General features: G+C 33.9%; 2 protein-coding genes across 5 annotated transcripts; one reads left to right on the top strand and one right to left on the bottom strand.

Annotated features, from left to right (window-relative positions):
• Positions 1–5,064, bottom strand: LOC132163194 (serine/arginine-rich SC35-like splicing factor SCL33). 2 transcript variants are annotated; one of them, XM_059573379.1, is made up of 6 exons: positions 4,940–5,064; positions 4,010–4,171; positions 3,015–3,092; positions 2,013–2,177; positions 863–1,006; positions 1–396 (listed from the first exon to the last, which is right to left on the bottom strand). In XM_059573379.1, exons 2-6 carry the CDS (start codon positions 4,150–4,152, stop codon positions 192–194), a joined length of 735 nt encoding a protein of 244 aa, XP_059429362.1. In that variant the 5' UTR covers positions 4,153–4,171; positions 4,940–5,064; the 3' UTR covers positions 1–191. The 2 variants fall into 2 exon arrangements, with proteins under 2 accessions (XP_059429362.1, XP_059429363.1); XM_059573380.1 differs by having other exon boundaries at positions 4,010–4,166.
• A 1,473-nt stretch (positions 5,065–6,537) lies between these two features.
• On the top strand, positions 6,538–9,474 carry LOC132163195 (transcription initiation factor TFIID subunit 7-like). 3 transcript variants are annotated; one of them, XM_059573383.1, is made up of 6 exons: positions 6,538–6,819; positions 7,304–7,426; positions 8,151–8,284; positions 8,375–8,494; positions 8,666–8,737; positions 9,161–9,474. In XM_059573383.1, the coding sequence occupies exons 2-6, from the start codon at positions 7,306–7,308 to the stop codon at positions 9,320–9,322; spliced, it is 609 nt and encodes a 202-aa protein (XP_059429366.1). In that variant the 5' UTR covers positions 6,538–6,819; positions 7,304–7,305; the 3' UTR covers positions 9,323–9,474. The 3 variants fall into 3 exon arrangements, with proteins under 3 accessions (XP_059429366.1, XP_059429364.1, XP_059429365.1); XM_059573381.1 differs by having other exon boundaries at positions 8,666–8,747; positions 9,168–9,474; XM_059573382.1 differs by lacking the exon at positions 6,538–6,819 and adding an exon at positions 7,067–7,136 and having other exon boundaries at positions 8,666–8,747; positions 9,168–9,474.
• The last annotated feature ends 11,574 nt before the right edge of the window (positions 9,475–21,048 follow it).

Here is a 21,048-nt window from a genome sequence, read left to right as displayed (position 1 = left end):
TTCCAAAAGAATTCATAGATTCAAGATCTTCCATAACCATATGCAATCAACAAGCATACTCTAAAATATCAGGACAGAACAAGAATCTAGATCAAATTCGTTGAGCACAACAGAAACTAACATAAACTCGACAGAAAGTGCAAAATAAATCCAATAACAAGCTAGCATAAGAGTGGACTGTTTCAAGTAGATCACTGACTAGGAGACCTGTCTCCATTTGGTTGCCTAGAGTACTCTTCATGGTTAGGACTTCGGCTTCTGCTCGGGCCCCTAGATGGAGTTTGACTCCGGCTCCTTGAGCCATTATAGGGTGGAGATCGCGAATATGACCTCTCTCGACTGTGCCGAGGGTACGACCTTTCTCGACTGTACTTTCTCTCTTGGGGTGAAACAGATCTGTCTCAGAAAAAGAAACAAAGCCACATTGCAAAATGTATAAGCACTAAAAAGCTGGCAAGAAACATTTAGCACTGAATCACTTCAGTAGGGAACAGGGATAGCAAACAGCCAAGGTAAACAAATTATGGAAGGAAAGAACAGCAACCTTTCAATGTGACAGATAGCACAAGGCAGTGGACGCCCAGTTGGGCAGCTAACAATAAATAGTAGACACAAGTAAACAAATTATAGATAGAGAAAAACAACATAAAGATCTCTCACCTGTTTAAATAAGGATTTTAACATGAAATTATCTTCCTAAGCAAGCAATGTTTGGCTAGCACTTCATAATAGATACTTTCCATGATTTTAAGATCAAATATAAAATCATCTTCCAAAGCAAGTCAAGGAAAAAAAAACTTTGAAATAATGAATGCCACTATTAGAGAAAAGAAAATCAACAGCAATTGGCTTCATTTCATACCTTGAGTCATGCCTCTGTTTTGGGGGTGGGGAATAATCACGGCTTCGGGACCGAGATCTTACACGACGTGGAGGTGGAGAGCGGGAGTACCTAGGCGAGCGAGAGTAACGTGGGGGTGACCGTCTTCGATCATTATATCGACCCCTACAATTTAAAACGTCAAATCAAAACTCATGACGAAACTGAGGGGTGTGGACTGTATGGTGTGTTTATGTGGTTCGTTGGGGAGGGGGGGGAGACAGTAAGCATTATCCTTTCATGAATGGTAGATAAAAAGATGAGAATGAAGATATTCTATGATTTGTGAAAGATACAATCAGAGGAATCTCCTTCCTAGTATTATAGATAATACGTATCTTAGAGAAACTAAAATACAATTTTTTTTTTTTTTTTATGACGCCTCTAAGACTAGGCCACATCGTGTACCCCTCCACACAGATCAGGTAAAACTCTAGCTTCGCCAGCGGGCTTGCCCCAAGGAATTGTTTGCACCCAAGGAGATTCGAATCTTGGACCTCATGGGACTACCACAAAGACCAAGGCTCTTACCACTTGAGCCAACCCCTTGGGGCTAAAACTAAACTACAATTCTTTCAACTTTTCAACAAATAATCTAACATCAACATCACTCATCATCCTTCATGTGTTGCTAATAAGCTTCACAGAGGCTTCAAAATCTGACAGCACCAGATACACTGTACACGCACATAAATACAATATACTACATAAACATGTACATTAAATGCAATTAAATAAATATTAGAATACAATTAAAATGGTCATGTACCGCCAAAAAGGAATCAAGAAAATTAAAAGTTTGAAATATTTAAAGATAAAAAGGATAAATAGATTTTCTGGATTGAAAACCCTCTTGTTACTTTTCTTTTGAAATCAAATTTATAATATATCAAAATATAAGTATATAAGTTTTTTCTTTTTATATAAGTAATAAACCAATCTTATTAAAGTACATAAGTTATTTATAATATAACTTAACTTATAAATTCATCAATTTAAAAAGGAAAATTAAAATTACTATAAAAATCAATACAATAAGAGATAAGGACTTGTAATACCAACTCTGTAATAAATAATTAATTACACAATGGTTTAACAAGAGAACCAATTCCAATGAAAAAGGGAAAATTACCTTCCTCGTTCCCTATGCCTCATATCAACCGGCTTCTTCCTGTTCTCCTCCGCAAAGACAACAGTCAACTCACGGCCAAGAAGGATCTGACCATCCATGTGATATTTTGCCTCTGCAGCATCGGCTGGGTCAACAAATTGCACAAAGCCAAAACCACGAGGTTCTCTGCAAAAAATGAATAGGTTCAAGAAAAGGGAAAGAAAACAGTGTCAAAACATGGGCTGTGCTGAAAGGTATAACTGAGCGAGATACTTTGCACACCATAAACCTTGCTGATGAAATTGTCCAAAATAAACCCCAGTAATATGGAAGGTCATGATAAAAATGCAAGCACTTGGCTGCTGACCTTGTAAGTGTCAGTTTTAAGATGACTTGAAATTCTTCAAGACTTGCAACATCTTCACAATGTATTCAAACCCAACTTCCTTCCAATCTTCACTACCATTAACATCATCTTCAAAAGAACTCTTAACTACTTGATTGTTGTCTTCAAAACTTTAGTTTCACTGTTAAATCTCAAGAACTTCAATAAACACACCCAACAGGAGCAAATGAAGAAAAGACCCCAAAACAAAACAGTTTAAAAGAAGGAACTTAGCAGAGCAGGCCGCATTTCAAAAAACAAAGTTCCAAATCATGTTAGAATATTGTAAACATTTAACAAAAGATGATGATTAAAATTTTAAGAAATTTGGCTAAACAAATCACACACAAAAAAATGTTAGGAAAATAAGAGAGAGAGAGAGAGAGAGATTTTCCATAAAAAGTTCCTGAAAACAGATATCAGAAAAGAAGTTTAATGTTTCTATTTTTTTTTTCTTTTCAAAAATTAAGATGATCATTCAAATTGTTACTAAACGTGAGATTGGCTTTCATGAAACAAGGAAAAAACTAACTGTAAAACTCCATTATAGCTTAGAGAATTTAAAATTTACAAAGAGATTCTCATCAGCCAAGCAAAGTCAACTCTTGTAGTTAGTTTACATATGCTCTAACGCTCACCCAGTATAGTAATCCTTTGGCAAGTAAATATCTTTGAGATTACCAAACTGCCCAAATGGTCTACGAAGGTCCTCTGGCCTGTATAAAAGCAGAGGTTAAAATAAACGATATGTCGTAACAGAGAAGCATAATGCCAAAATATCTAGGATTGAAAAGCCAGAATATAAAGAATTTAATGGATAAAATCGAAACAAAATTCTTTTCGACAATAAACACTTGCAAAAATGCAAAGCAGTCACAACATCACAACCACATTTGATCCTGTGATAACAAACAAAGACAAAGCACCAACCATCCCACTTCATCAAGAGAATATCTAACTTGTAACCTCGAACATTCTAAAAAGTGTCTCAATAAAACTTAGCAATTCTGATCTCTAAAAAGAATATGTTTATCTAAAAACCATAAAACATCAGTATTAATCACCAAGGAATAGGACTTGAACAGATCAAACCATATTAATCAACACCTTACTACATGACAATCTAGCAGCATGCAAATAAATAATGCAAGTATATGATCATATCTCTATAAATGATAAGGTATGCAATGTGATTCGTATCACAGCTCACCCCACCATTGCTCAACTCAAACTAACAAATAAAAACATCACATATTACACAAATTAAGCACACACAAAAACTTGAAACTTGCATTCATATCACAAATTGTGAAGAAAAAACAAATAGATCCTAACATTTAAAGAAAGCCTATAACCGTTCAATGGAATATGAATGGAAAAATATCCTCATTTCCATACTGGCTTAGTACCGCTCTACATTCAAATGCCAAATAAAAAAGTACAAAGCCATTGAAATTCCATAGAAACATCAACAGTAAAGAAACAATCTAAGATGCTTGGCTTGAACTTGTAAATGGACAACAATGGAATTCTTGCATTCTACCAAAGAAACATAGTTAATAAAATAGGAATTTTTTTTTTTTTATTTGATAAGTAGTTAATAAAGTAGGAATAATAGTGTATAGGAACAAACCTACAGTCGTGGCGAAGGTTACGAACAAGAAGGCTAGTAGGAGCATCCCTACTATGACCACCATGGCGACCCCTAGGGCTAGGGCTCCGTCCTCTCCTGCCATAGCCCCTTGGCGGTGATGGAGTATAACTTCTCCCCCTCATTTATAGATAATAGTCTGCCCTATTAACCAATTTCAAGAGATCCATTAAAATATGAAACTAAAAAATAAAAGGCAAAACAGTAAAGTAACCAAGATCACATATTTAATACAAATCAGATGTGGCAAACTTAAGCCATAAGCTCAAATGGCTACTTATTCAAAAAGATTACTATCAAATTAAGCATTTAAATCTAAAAATATACTCATAAAAGGTCACTAACATGTATTCCACAAGGTATAATTACATCACCAAGATCAAATTAATTGCTTGAGATAGGTCGTATTGTTCAACCCAACAAATTACAAGACAGGCAAGTTAACTGCTTCTGCTACGTATACATATTAAAACCATATGTATATGAAGGTAATGGTTCATTTTCCCACATTATGCTACAGAACAGAATGATTCAAACACGCAATCGAATGTCCATACAAAAAATAAATCTTCCTTTCTTCTCTACTCTATACTCACTTCAACACATATTACATGCACGCGTTTCAAATATAACGAAATTCCAATTACTCAAACCACCACAGTAAAACCCTAGAAACAATGAAACAATCCCAAATAATAGTAAAAACATTTATCCCCCAAATCAAAACAACTATACTAAATCCTACACTGGTCGAAGTAATAATTTAGAGAACCGTGAACGTTAATGTCATTTGAGCATTAGAAACAAAAAGAAAATAAAATAAATTAGGGCACACCATAAATCCCTAAACCCTAACTATTGCGCTCGCGTATATATACATAGAGAGAGAGTGAGAGAGAGAGAGAGAGAGACCTGAAGGGTGCAAATCGGCGAGGGTTGGGTGCGGCGGGCGAGGTTTTGGGCAAAATCGAGAGCGAGACGTTTGGTTTAGCTTGGAATCGCTATAGACTTGGAACGACGGTACTTGAGTGCCTGCGCGTGTCACCTTATATGCCTCGCGCGTGCGCTTCTTATATAGCGTCTAGGGTTTGTATGACACGTGCCCAGCAGCAATTATGTAAAAGCTTAGAGCATGGGATGGCTCTTTAAATTTGGTTTACTTTAAAATTTTCAAAAACTCACAAAAATAGTCATTTAATTAACTCTCTACTTCATTATTAACAAAAAAAATAATTAAAAAAATAAGAAAATAATAATATTTAAATAAAGTATAAAAGGATATAGAGGGTTTGATATTTGATTCATTTTAAAAGTGACTCTTCAAATTTTAAAAAGTGAGTTTTTCTCTTAAAATTTAATTTTTATTTGTAGAGCTCAATAATATGGATGCTCTTAGAGCACTAGCAGCAGCTTTCTTTTGATTTTCTCTAAATTTATTGTACAAAACTACTAATTGCTTCCCTATGAAAATATATTTTACAATAGGTTATTACTTTTCCATATATCATTAAAATATTATTTCATTATGAAATACAAATTTTCTATGTACCCTAACTTTTTTCATAAAATCTCAACACAATCCTCAATTAAAGACAAAATAATTAAAGATAAGAGAGGAAAAATAAATGTTACATTAAAATAATATATAGGGAATCACTTTTGATTCCCTACACATTGTGGCATATTGGGCAAAAAAAATAAATGTATAATATTTTTTGAGTTTGGTCCTAGGGGTGGCCGAACCACCCCCTAGGGCCACAAGGGTGGCTGAATAGGCCCTTAGGGGTGGCTTTCAATTCCCCTTAAGAGAGGAATAAGAATTCTAACTAGTGACATCTGCTTCATAAAACATGGTCCGGAACCGATTAAGCTAACCCTCATAAACAAATATAACCTACACTATTGGGTTTTTTTTTTTTTAATCAAATAAGGAAAAGGCGGTCCCACGTACACAATTGAGTTGCTACAATGTTTCTAATACATTGAGAAATCTGTAGCTACCTAAGAGCATTCCCGATAGATGAGTCAAATTTTTATACAAAATGGCTCATCAAAATTCACTTTTATCTAGTTTAGCTAATGAATTTTTAAATGCAACCACATTCGATTAGCTATATTTTTATTTATATCATTTAAATATTATTAAAAGTGAGAAAAGTTTTGGGAAAAAAAGAACATGTGAGAAGAAAAATAGGAAAAATTTTGAGAAAAAAGAGAACATGCAGATAAAAAGTAGAAAAAAAAAATTTGGGAAAAAGAGAAAACAGGTGAGAGAAACAATAAAAAAATAAAATAGCTCTCTTACAAAATGTTGCTACATTTAACTTTTTTTTTTAGCTCTTCCAATCAAATATCTATTTTACATTTTCTTTTGCCTAATTCAATGTAGATGTTTTTTTAAACATTTAAAGAGTCATTTTAGATAAAAGTAATATTTGGCTCTTCCATTGAGAATGGTCGTAGTTTATTATATTCATAAAAATAAAAAAATAAAATCAGTATTCTCTCTGCTCTCTCCTCTCCCCACTCGGGCCACTCTCCATCTTCACTTTCCTTTTTCCCTCCAAGAAAAAACTACCCTTCCTTCCAACTCTCCCATATCCTAAAATCTCTCTCACGTTCATCAACTTCTTCACCTTCCTTCCTTCCAATTCCAAATCTCTCAATTTTTTCCTTCCCATCGCAGACCCACAACCCTCATATCACGTATGCACTGTGAGAGAAGCTTATCTGCAGAAACAAGAAGGGATTGACTCTCAACAGAAGGAGACTGGGAGAGAGAACGAGATTGGGTGAGATTTGTACTGTTTATTTGGGATATCTTTTTTTTATTATTATTATTATATATACTTTTTTTAAAAAGGTTTCATTTGGGGTTTTTGGGGCTTGGCTAAGGGACTTTTCTGGATTGCAGATTAAGTTTTTCGACTTGATGGTTTCACTTATTCGGGGTTTTTTTTTTCCCCCGTGAAAAATGGATTGATTTGATGCGAAAAAAGAATAAATTAATTCTCCTTTTCCTTTTGAATTCCTTGGCCTATAGGACAATGCAAAAGGAGTTGAATTTTATTGCACAAAGAGATTCTGATCAATAAATGTAAAATATTTGGTAATTATTATTAATTTGTTATCTGGGTTGCAATTATTGCTTATAGAAATGCAATTTGTAATCTAAAGGTGGCCTTTTTATAAGGTGAATGATGCTTTAGAGCTTTGTGGAATTGTGATTTTGATTAATTTAGGCCAATTAATTTGATGTTTTTTTATTTTTTCCAGTAATGGACGAGCAGTTCATACTCAGAGTTCCACCTTCTGTTGCAGAGCGATTAGACCGCCTTTTGAGTGAAAGTGAAAATGCTTCATCTTCTGACGACAAGTCATTGGATTTGTCCTTTTCTGGTGAGAAATGAACTCTTTTTCATCAAAGATACTACATAATGAGTTTCTGATGTGCTTGGAAAGCAAAATTTGAGTAACCCAAAAGAAAAGGAGCCAAAAAAAAAAAAAGGTTCTTTGCTTATCCCAATTTGGTTTTCTTATGGCATATCGTTACGTTTAAAGATGACATAACTGGTGTGTCAAATCGTTACACGTTCTTTGCTTTTCTAATGGTCTGAATCTTGAAATATATTATTGGTTCAGAAGTGCTATGTCATTATATTGATCCGTTTCCTAAAGGTTATGGCCAAGTGATATTTAATTAAATTTCTCTTTCTGTAAAGTTATACCTATCTTCTTGTTATGTGCTAACAATATGGTGTTGAGCTTCTTTTTTTCTTTTTTTCTTTTTTTTTAAAAAAAGCAGCTGGTTTTTATGAAAATTTATATTTTACTCAAATTGCAACATGCATCTTTGATATCGGCATTCACTCTTCACCACTTCAAAACCTCCCTTTTCCAGTTCTTTATTTGTGCTCTTCCATTCACTTTTTAAAGTAGGTTTTTAAATTCAAAGGTAAAACCTTTTATGTTGAGTTGTTAAATAATATTTGTAGAAGTAGTTGATTTGCCTAGTGTAGGAGCAAATGATAAGAAAAAAAAGAAAGGATTTATGGCCAATATTATTGTTGAGTGACCTGCCTTCTTGGTCTAATTGTGAAGTTAAAATTATCTTACATTGCAGAGGATGGGAAGAGTGGCACGTTTGTCATTGGCAATGATCATTTCCCTGCATCACTGTTGGATCTTCCTTGTGTTGTGGAATCATATAAAACATATGATGACAGTGTATTGATCAAGACTGCAGATGTTGGTCAGGTAAAGTGCTCTTTGTCATTATCATTATTGACAATTAAAGACTTGATTTCTTCATTCTAATGCAACCGTATGAACTGCTGGTTGTAACAGATGATTATGGTTAGAGAAGCAGGTGATGATACTCCAGATGTGGTGGAGTACAGACATGGTCTCACCCCTCCTATGAGGGATGCTCGAAAGCGGAGATTTCGCAGGGAGCCAGATCTAAATGTATAAATCAGTTATTTCAAAGATTTAACATGACATTAATATTTTTGAAGGAGAGGGGGAAAGGATTAATAGTAAGAGAATAGCATTATGGGATGTTACTTTGTAGTTTTCTCTTCACTTTCCTTTTCAATCTGATGTTTGTACTGACTGCAACTTCGTTACATTCTGCAGCCTGAGCTTGTACAGCGTGTCCTGAAAGATTTAGTGAAGATCCATGCTGGTGCAGCAGCGGAGAATGTTGATATCCTTATATGTTAGTGTACTTTTACTTGATTAGTATTGTTGTGAGATTACACTCAAAGGGAAATAATCTAAGCTTTGAATGTCAGTTTAAGATTCCAGTGGCTGATTGGGATTGGGGTAATGGTTGCACAGTTTGATTTAAATCCAAAAAAATGGTGGGCTAAAATTGACTGTTATGGTTCATTTGGAAGTATGTTTTTATGCTTTTTATCTTGTTTTCACCTCTAATTCAATGTGTCACTAAGCTGAGGATGTTAGGTCAAGGCACTTGGTACATTGTTTCACAGAAAAATATGAGAGTATGATTTGATGTATTGCTTGTTTGTGAATGATGGAATTAGTCATAGTTTTCAATGTCTGGTGATGAAGACTGTTATGTCATGTTTATGTACATTGATTATTCCTTGATTGAGTTGTTCACATGCTGAAGCTGCTGAGCAAGAGGAAGATGTAGATGGAAGTGTCCGAAATGCAAGTAAAAAACCTGTGCCTGCGCCTGTTGTAAAGGCAGATGCCCCAGAGGTTGGAACAAATGCTGGGGAGCCTGACAGAAGCGACTCTGATGAATCTGATGACTCAATTTGAATTGAAGCCACTTGTAGAATTTAAAGTATGTTTATACGAATAATAAGAGCATGTATTGCTGTTAGTTTGAATATTTTGTTTTGTTTTTTTGTATCTTGTCTTGTTTTGTAATTCAACACACGAATTAATTTGGTTCTGTTAGGTTCTAGCTATATGGTGTGCATTGTGAAGAATTTCCACATAAGGTGGTAAGGTGATTTTGTTTAATTGTTAAAATTACGGAGGCGTAGAATTATGATAGGTAGGCGAGTTGCCGTTTGTATTCCAAGTTTCTTGTTGTTTTTGGTGGAAATTATGGATACCAGAAATGGTGTTGGACTAAAGTATGTTGGCAAATTAAGAGCATTGCCTAGGTCTTTACACACTTTTTTATGTATTCCCTTGATTTATGCGATCAGAATCTCCTTTAGTTAAAGAAGAAATTAGGGTTTGGGCCAGATACATATTGCAGGTCAACAGAATTTGCAATCCTACAAGTGTGGGTGGAATATTTCGGATCTTGTCTTCTTGTGGGGAATATAAAGTGGCTCCCCCTATTACCTATGAAGATTTTTTTTTTTTTGGGGGAAGTTAAGAAATATAAGACAGAAAGGAACAAGGAATAAAGGGGGGGGGGGGGTTTGGTGGGTGCGTGCGTGTGTGGGTGGGTGGTGGAAGGATTTTGGCGGTTTAAAGTCTCACTTGATCCAAGTTACAGAGTGCAGAGTGGAGTACGATGGGAATGCTTTTAGGATACTGCTAGATGAGGTGGAAGCAGTCCATTTAGCAAGGTTGTACGCAGTGTAGATTTCATTATGCTAAATTTTTGAAGCAGACCAGGAAGAGAGATTGCCAAGGAACTGGAGAACATCTCTGGTAGGGGTGTATATTTGTGTATGTATATATTTAGTTTGGATTGTGTTAAGACATAGGTACAGGACTATATAAGTTAACTCTAATTTGACTCAATTAAATAGATTGGACTCCTCAACTCTAACATATTAATTTCGTTTTGAGTATATGTCGGGTTCACGGGTCATGTAAAAAAATTGCCAACCTTTATATTGTCATTGTGTGTCAAGATTGGGTCGTGTCAAAACATAAATATAAGACTGTAAAAGTCAACCATAACTTGACCTCTTTAATTAAACATGTCAGGTCCTTCAACTATAATCTACTAATTTCGTATTGGATTCATAGGTCATATAAAAAATTGTCAACATTAATTCATGGTGATGTGAGCAATTTGCCTGTCCTAGTTGATGTGAAGATTCTGTATGCAATCCCACCACAGGCTTCACCGGGAGGGTGTAGAAGAAGACTTGGAGACTTGGAAGTGTCTAATCGATTCTGTTATAGAGATTTGCCATGGTCTGTCTGTAAGAGAGTGAGAGGAATATAGTTATTGAAAGTAGAAATCAGAAGAGGAATTTTCATTTATTAGGCAGGGAAGAAGACACTTGCTCAGTTGCTTACCTTTTCATTCACTTTGGAGTATCTCATGCAGGCTCTAATCTTGCAATTAGGCTAACTATAGTGAGGATTGTATGCAACTTCTACATCTACCTTCATTCTCATCAAATTAGCAGGCCTTACTATAATCTTTTTGATGTTTCTTTGTAGATAAACCTTTTCTTTCTTTTTTTTGTTGTTCTGTTGGGCATCATCTTCACTGTTTGTATCTGGGTGTTGGTTTTGGGCCTGATAACAATTTCACAATCAGTGAGTTTGGACAAATTATGCAGCCCTAGACTCGATGTCATGGGGGTGAGAAGAGACATATTTTGTACTATGGATATTATATTGCATAAACAGGGCACAACAGCTAATGTTCTGACTATCATGCTGGAAAATCCTGGAACATCTCTTCAACTCAGTTATAAATTCCATGTGCTCCACGCTCCTGTGATGGAACAGCTTTAGAATTAATTGCCAGATCTGATTTTCCGTAGTACCATATGATGCTTTTGTACCATTACATGCTGTAACAGTGTATGTTTCCTAATCCTTGGATTCCTCTGCAGTAATGGTCATTAGTTTTGGAATGTAGACAACACTAGTTGTACAAGGGACAGGGATAGGTGCAATGACCTGCCCAGGCAGCCATGTGAGAGGGTACCCACAACCACTTGATTGAACACATGTTTGGGTACCGAATCTCGAGCTGGTTTCGAACACGTATATGAGCTTGCCAAGCTCAGCTCGAACAGGCCTCGAAAATTTGGCTCAAGTTTGAGCCGAGTTCAAGCAAGACAATGATTTGACTAAGCATAGTCTGAATAGTCGAAACTCGGTTTTGATTAAACTATTATCACAACTCTAATTGAACAGGTATTTGGGTAGCTCAAGCAAGTACCTAAAACCTTTATTAGGTGAAATTTGGGTGCCTTCTCACATGTAATATAAGCAATTCATTGTACTTGATCGGAATCTCTGCTCTAAAATGAAACAAGTAAACATTTTTTCCCCCTTTAAAGCATCCTGTAATATGAGAGCAGCATTCTTGATCCTAGGGCGTTTTAGGGCAATTTTCTTTGTTTGGTGAAAATGATCACATGGGCTTAGAGGGTAGAGAGAGAAGAATTGTTTAATTGAAGCAGCCAAGTCTTGATTGCATCCTTGAGCTCGTGACAATCCATGCACATATAGTAATCATTCAAATGCTTAATGCTATCCACTGGGGAATGGTTGGTGGCTTTATGAATTGTGCCTGCCAGCTTGTTCATTAGGTAGCCTCTGCAGCTGTTGACCCCATCCTGTGAGCTTGAACCACAGCTTATCCTGCAGACCCCTTAACAGCCAATCTGATTTAATTTCTTATCAATTTTCTTATTAAATAAATGCTATTCATCATATTTGTATCCTACCGCTACCCATTATATCGATGTGATCGTGACAATCAGTCTTTATTTATTTATTTTTAAAAAAAATTAAAATTAAAAGACGATAATCACTTATTTTTGGCACAACTAATGGTCTATAAACATATATTTAGAATTGTTAGCAAACATTATCCGTATTTATAATTAGTTCAACCACTAAACATGTTCTGTTTTGTTTAGCTGTTGGTGTTCTCACATCATACTCCCCTTAATTCGGTATTGTATTTAGAAAGCCATGCATGCATGCTGCATAATTGCCTTATGCTTTTCTTAAAATTCTCAATACAAAAGTAGATTAATCATAAACTCAACAAAATCAAGAAACCATGACTGATATTAATTAATTTTGTTGGTGGTTGGACCCATGTATACTTGGACAAGCATGACATCATATATACCGTTAAATACAACAAAAATAAAATACTAAGAGAATACTATTATGTGTATTCCTACAATGGGCTGGTACAATAATCCATTATCAAGAGTTGTATCTCTTGATTTATAACTAAAACACTACAAGAGTTGTGTCTCTTAGTTGGGGATATAATCAACAAAAAATTAGCGTTAGTTATTTAGTCAATAACAATATCATAATCTCTCTCCCGTCATTTTTCTCTCATCAATAGCATTTCCGTCGTAGGCATGCGTGTTTTGTTTTTGAAATTAAACACCATTATTTGACTTGCTGCAAGTTATGAATGTGATCAGAGGCATCACTAGACAGTGTAAAACACTTAAAAGAAAGTCCTGGTTTGTGAATTCTATCAAAAAGAAGGTACACGCCAAACAACTCCTTAGTTTTTTTTGTTTTGTTTTTTTTCTTTATGTCTACAATGTGCCCAATTGCCATACTTGTATCTAAAACAAATGTATAGGACACAGCCCAAGTAGGTAAAATTATTATGTACTTTCTCTTTGCTTTCTTGATCAATTAAACTAAACATTACAATGGCTATTTGCATTTAAGTCAATTCGAAGGTATAATCAATGTCAACTTGGTGAGTGAGTTCTTTATTGAATAGGGAAAAGGTCAACAACCTGTTGCAGGGGTTGAGCGGAAATTGTAAGGTAAATTTAAGGAAACCGCAACTATAACACGTACAACTAGGTTTGAAGTCGGTCTGATAGACATTGATTCAAATATTTATGCCAGAGAATATTGTGAATATTATGAAAATATTCTCAGCATATTAGTATATTATCGTTGTTACATTAATATTATCATATTTGTGCCAAATTTTTTTATGATATTTTCAATATATTATATAGGGTAAATCACAAGGATTTTGATATGCAATTGCAAAGATGTGATTGTAATCATAAATATATAGAAATATGAAGATCTAATAAAAGAAAATACAAACGGAAATGCTACCCAAAAATTGGATTAAAGTGGTCCATCAAACTAGATTGTGGGTGTGGAAATTAGCGCTCTTGTGAATATTACAAGGTCGACATCTAATTGATTTTCATGAAAAAGAAAGCATGACCCACTTTTGCTTGATGTTAACTCTGATACTCCATATTTTGGCATTTTTATGAAGTATGAAGGAGTTGCTTTTTAGCGTGACCAAAACTTTGATGAGCTGTAATTTGGTGAGCGTTGAATCAGCTCGTCATTTTTGGACAAAAATAACTAGCTAGGAAAATTCAACAATATTTTCACCTAAATTTACATTCTAATTAGTAAAAATAACCTTTACTTAGTCGGGTATTAAAGCTTTTAACTTGTTCGATAAAACAAACTTGAAATAAAAATTTAAAGTGAAGTGTTCGGAAGTTTGTGGCAGTAAATATTCATAAGAATAGTGACTTTAGATTAAATAATTTGTTAATTGGGGACAGATTATGCAGTTGAAAATGTCATTTTGAATGGTTTGGTCTGTCAATATATAACATGCTTTGGCGTCAAAAAATAGGTAACAAGGAAGAACAAAAAAAAAAACATGACTGACCTTTTCCTATGATTTAAAGACCTCTAAAAGAACATTTCTCACCCACTTTTTGCGTCTGATTTGACTGACACGAGTACTTGCTTGACAAGGTGCATGGCGTAAGACTTGGTAGAATTGCTTGACAAGTAAGTTTCTCTAGAGAGGGAAAGAAGTGGTTGGGGATGGTAGGTTCCATTCTACGAGTAAATCATTAAATTATACAAATTGACGTGATAATTTATGTGATACTTAGTCTATATCATTTACTAAAATGGGTATTATCACGTAACCATTCACGTGATTATTGAATTACCAAGTGAATTTGTAAGAAGTTATAATAAAAGTTATAGTATTTAAACATTTTTCATAAAAGAACCATCACATTGTCATGCATATATCAATTTTTTTTGAAATTAAACATTAGCTTTATTCGAATAAAGTTTTGAATTTAATTAATAAAAAAGGGAAAAAAATTATCCCTATAACGCATGCAGTTTATTATATCCATTTGAATTTAAATAAAAATAGTAATGGAATTATATTCTCCACATCCTGCTAACCATAAATAAGTGCTATTATAGACGATCTAGTCCCTATTTATTTCAGTGGATTGACTGACCAATCAACGCCCATTCTACTTTCTATCAAGATTCAGAATTAGAGTTAATTTATACTTTATATGAAAGAATTATGAATGCAAGAAGATGGGTGTTCCAGAAATTCACCAGGAAAAATTAAATCAGAGCTGGCGATAAAGCCATAAAGGTCAAGCAGCCACCCTGACCGACTGTTCGAGATAAGACCCCCAAGTCCCAACATACCTACACGGCTACACTGTTGACTCTGAGCTGTATTGGGCGTCTTTGAGTAAGTACCTAGCTACCGTCCGTCCCAACTGATCAGGATAGCAGAATGGACGGTGATGGCGATACTTCTGTGGGCCATCCTCAGTTAAAAATAGCATTTTTTTTGGGCCACGGTCGGTCTCTCTATCTGCTTTCTTCAGGCCACCTTCCTTCCCAATGCAGTAGAAAACTGGCGTTGCAAATGAGTTAACGACGACCAAACAACGAGAAAGCGAGAAATAAGTGCGGTAATTTGTGTTCGTGTGTATTTACAATAGCATTGAGTTATGGGTATATGATTATAAATATTAATTTTTATTTAATTTATTCAATTAAATCCTTTAATTTTAATCTATTAATTTTATATTAAATTCGTATAGAATTTGCAAATCGTATTAATAAAAATTGTTAACCGGCCATGAATTACCTTCACGTTTGTTGAGAAATAATCTCACATTGTCCGTAGACAAGAACTTGAGCATGTTTATAAGGAATAAACAACCTTATTTTATTGAACCGATTTTGTGAGATAAGTTAGGCCAACGAATTTTTTTATAGTATCAGAGCTTATTACAGGACAAATGGAGGCCCGCACTACTTCCCCCTAACAAGAATTAGAAAAAATATTAGTCTGCACGTGAGAGAGGGTCACAAATTTCTTCAGACATCACATGAAAAGAAAAAACCCTAAAAAAAAAAAACAAAACTTACCACTTAAGATACATATATATCTAATACTCCTAAAGACCCCCAGTCTTCCCAACAACCATTAAGGATTAAAAAGAAGCAAACTACGAATAAAAACAAAAACAAGAGTTGAGTTGACGACGTATAAAAAGAGTGCGATGACGAGGCAAATCCAGCAGGCGTCAACGTATATATTCAATTATTCAACGCTTGACTTTCTAGGAATACGAATGAAAAGTAGTATCGCATGCAGCTGACTTTTACTCCATTGCCTTAATGAACTTTTCGTCGTCGGTGCATGCCCCTGCCCCCTCACAAACATAACCGCGTTTTTCTCAAGAGATTTTCACACCACACCACCAGCTGTCATGGTTTTTTTCAATGTCACAGTACTCTCTGCAGCCGTGTTGGGTGGCGGTTACCTTTTATTGGTTTTTAAATCCCATCTACGACGTCGTTTCGTTTGCTAGTGCCAACCCCGTGGGACGTTTTAATTTAAATTTGCAAGTCATTTCCATGGAGTGGGAGGAGGCTTTGTTAAAAAAAACAAGCAAATCATTTTAAATAAAATCATAGCATTAATTTCAACCATATGGGGTTGGGTCGGTTGGCACAATTAATATTGATATTTTTTTCTTTTGAAATCGCACAAAAGCAATAAATTATTACTGCTTTGATTTTTCTTTTTAGAGGAATTTCTATAATCAATTGATTAACATATCTCAATATTGTTCCAATTCAACTCTAAATCCTTTGAATTTCATGACTACATATAAGAAGAAGAAGATAAAAGGATCGACTTGCTTGTAATACAGGGGGGCGGTTATTAGGGTGGTTGAATCACTATCTTTGACCTAAGAAGGTGGTTCGTGCACTCCAATAGCCACATTTTTCATTAATTAATTTATGGACCTCAATATTGTAACAATTCAACTCTAAATCCTTATAACTTCGATCATGACATCAAATAAAAAGAAGAAAACAAAAGGAATGAATAACTATTAGGGTGATTGAATGGTTTTGTCCGGCCATAATATTCACATCTTGCATTGCAAATCACTCATTTGTTTTTTCTTCGCTGTCATGACTGGATAACTTATTTAAAATGAACGACCTAAGTAAGAGGTATTGCACTAAATCGCAACCCATGTGGCCTGCAAGTTGCATTGAAACCAAATTACTTAGTTTCGTTGAAAAATGTTAAGACTTGCAATTTTTTTTTTTTATAACTTGCTAAGACGTGACAAAATGTGCTTGAAAAGTATTAAAAAATAATAGTAGTTGACGTCACATACCGATATATGTTAATAAGTTTTAAACTAGTTGTAGGTCTAGCATTACTCAAAACATATACAGCAAATCACTTTGCTATACTTTGCAAAAATGGTTTTAAGTGTATTAAATTAACATATGTCTTAATTTAGATCATTTGACTCCCACTTAAATTAAATTAGAAAAACTCTTAATTTGGGTGAATTTTTTGTTCCCCTAACAAATAAAATCAATCTACATAGTACGCTCAATATTGATATATAGAGTAATGCTAAGTACTATCTTTTTTGTTCCATAAGAAGTAGTTCAATCAGCTAGGACTACGCTTAATGAAGCGGAGGTTAATAGTTCGAATCTTCCTCCCCCTCTTGTGCAGATATGTCAAAAAAAAAAAAAAAGTACTATCTTTTTATCCTCATAAAATTATCCTAAAGCTGATGTGGCTTTCAAAATTACCATTAATTTTAAATGAATTATACTTGAATTTTGATCCAATGGTGGTTTTGAAAACCACATTACCAAACACCTTGTCTTAATCCCTATAGTTTTGTTTGTTAAACAACTATCTTTTCTCATTTTTGTTTTTGGTTTTCAAAACAAAAAAATTAACAAATAACATAACATACTTGCAAAACATTTAAAATTATTTTACTTTTATTATATATCAAAATAATTTTTCAAATCTAAAAAAAAAAAAAAAAAAAATCAATTCATGTGATTGGTCCGTGATGCAACAAATAACATGAGTGATTTCCATGGAAATTAAGGTGCCCCTATTTAATAATTTATACACATACACACGCCGACCGGCAAGGGATTTGCTTATCTAAGTTTAGGTATGTTTTGTATCACTCGTACCAGGCAGCACAACGTGGCCAATTACCCACTTGACACGTGTAAAGTTAGTACGGTGCAAAGTACCCATCTCATTTTGCATGGCGGAGATCCGATCCGAAATGACAGTTGGAAGTGACGAGTATTGTGCGATTTCTTATGATTTTTAATCATATTTTTTTATGATTAAATTATGAAAGTTAGATAGACCAAATACTGGCTGTGATGTCGTTGACTTGTTGTGGTTCAAACAAAACGACTGCCATGGGGACGAGGTTTTCTGGACTCGTTTAATTTAATTTTACAGATCATTTTTGGGGATTCAAGATGAATTTTTTTAATTATAGTGCTTGGATTTCGAGATCTTTCTACATGGATTTTGGTGGGGTTTTGTCAAAAAGTTCATTTTATTTTTATAAAATGCTTGCTGGCTGTATTCTACTTTCCGACACATTATAACATGAATTTATACTTTCATAGTAGATACTAGATGAATTCTATTGTTTGTGTACTTTTCATAGTAGATGTACCATTAATTAATAAATCTAGCAAGTGTAAGGGGTTGTGTATGACATAATGTTCACACACAATTGTCGATTTGGGACCTTTTAGATAGGATGATTTTTGGGTGTAAAAGGACTCCAAAAGTAGCCCATTCTGTATAGTTTATACTTCTTTTATTAGGAAAGCTTATACCTATATATATTATATTGGCAAAAATAGTCAGTCATCTTTGTACAATTTTAATAAAAGGAACTCTAAAAAAAGGTGGATTTCGATATGATTATCAATTTTTTTTTAAAAGGTGCTTTTTTGCTTTTTAGTTAAAAATGTGTTTTGATATGATATAAATATAGAAGTAGATTTGCGTATTTTGTATTGGAAAATGCTAAGTGTTCTTTTAATGTTCTCCTGGTGTCTTTCCAACTGTAATGTGGTTTTTAAAATTACCTTTGAATTTGAAATTATCATTATTGACTTTTAATCCATTGGTGATTTTAAAAGTCATATCACAGTTGAGAGGACATTAGAAGAACACTAGAAGAACACCTAGCATTTCCCTTTTGTATTTATAGTTCTTGTTAATGTTGTTGTTTTTTTGCTAAAAAAAAAAAAAAAAAAACCCCCAAATGAATGTATTTTTGGAAGTACTTTTTTGTTGTTAGAAAAAGCGTTATAATGTAATATAAAAGTGAAAACAAATTTTGTATTTTGAAGATTATTTTGTGTTTCGGATGGTTTGATTCATGTAATAATTTTTAATGTATTTGATTCGAAACCAAAAAACAAATGACAGAAAATAAAATCGTTAACACTTAACAAGGATGACATAATTTTCTATGTCCATAATATTAATTAGTAGTGCACACATACATGCTATTTAGAAATGTATAAAATAAGAGTAATGATAGAAATTACACTTTTATCTTATTATTTTTTAACCATGTTAGCGTGTCAATGCCATTCAACAGCCTTATTAAAATAAAAATAAAAAATCCAATGATATCACATTAACATGTATATGGCGGTGTCTATCAGTACTTAATACTAACCTATCAACTGAATAAAATGTGGGTATAATATTTAATATTACTCAATAAAGAAACATTTTTTCTTTTCTTTTCTTGGGGGGTTCAAATGTGATTTAATAGATATAAAAAATAAAATAAAAATAAAAACAAAAGATTGTGATTTAATAGATTCTAGAACACATTGAGGAGCGGGCTGCGTATTATTTGAAGAAAGAACTCGAAGAGGCACCTTCCTCAGTACTCCCAAAATATGTTTAATTGCTCTCCACTAAGCATTATTAAATTAATGGAGGTGTTTATCCAAAAAAAATTAAACTAATGCATGTGATCCAGGTGTCCTTCTACTTTAAATTCTTGTTAGTTATCTTTGTAGTGATGGTATATCCTCTTCTCTTACTGAAATAACGTGGGGATAAGGTAGAGGTTCTATTAAATGGGAATTATATCTTATTTAAGATTAGTTTTATTATCAGTATTTTTAGGAATAAATCTATCTTTAGTTTCTAAGTCTATATAAAGACTGTTTAATATTAATTAAAATAATAAAAAAAGTTTATTTCCAAACTTGAGTTTGAAGGAGTAATTCAAATTTTGGGTAAAATTCATCCTTGAAAACCGGTGCTCAAGAAAGTTAAAAGATTAGTCGACCACCATGATAATCTACTCTATCGACATTGATTCGATGATAACTCTCTCTTTTTAGCAACTCTACTAAGACAATTTAATATGGCTTATAAGTTAAAGTCGCCCCCTCCTGACTCAACCATAAAGTAATAACTCATTTGATCTCATACTTAACGAATTGTGTTTGATCTCATATACGATGTAGTGGCTAGTTTTAATACCAAATAATACAAACACGGGTAGACATCAACCCCAAAGACACATAGTCATGTCAAAATATGTGCCCAAATGAGGAGGAGGAGATGAGGTGATTGACATTGTCAATATAGGTTCGAGGGCAACAGCGAAATGGAAGCCCTAGTGCAACATGAACTATCACGTTAGTTTGGAAATGACTTATAGTAAAAGTTATACTACTCCTACTAAAACTCAAATAAAAGAAAAAAGAAAAGAAAAGAAAAGAAAAAAGTACCAAGTAACATATGTAAGGGAATGCAAAAACTGGTATACAATAATCAAAGCCACCAAATTTTGGAATTATAGTAGGTAAGGCTGTTTAGTGCAAATTAGAGTCACCCCAAAATGCATGCACAAATCCACATTGTATGAGACATAGCCTTATTGCGATATAAATATTATCTTTGACAGATCATATATTCATTATTTGTATTGAGATTGAATGTTTTCTCAAGTGTTATTAAACTAGAGACAAGCTTTGGACTTTTAGAAAACTTTTTGTTGTTATTAACCCATCAAGGGCATCAAAACCTTCTTTTGGGATATTCAAGTCAACCTGTACGTGGGTCATCCTAGAAGAGCCCTCGAGGAAGTTTCCAAGCCCTTGATTCAAACAAGTTCCTATTAATTTTCAACCAACTCATATCCATCCAAAGGATTCCACGTGTGCCATGCATCATCTCACCCAACCAATGCCGACTTAGCTTCCTCAATGTCCACCACTAAAAAAAGACAAAAAGTTCTTTCAATTTGTTAATTCAAACCATTTCATATTTGAAGGATATATGTGAATTTTAGAGAGCTTTTTTTCAACCCATTTTGGAGATAAATTTTGTCCCACAAAATATACATAGTCTAAGAATCTAGGGCAAAATGAATTTCGTGTTTGTTAAAGCATTT

This window comes from Corylus avellana, chromosome ca10 (assembly GCF_901000735.1).
Source record: "Corylus avellana chromosome ca10, CavTom2PMs-1.0".
Lineage (NCBI taxonomy): Eukaryota > Viridiplantae > Streptophyta > Magnoliopsida > Fagales > Betulaceae > Corylus > Corylus avellana.
This window is presented reverse-complemented; position numbering and strand designations above follow the sequence as displayed.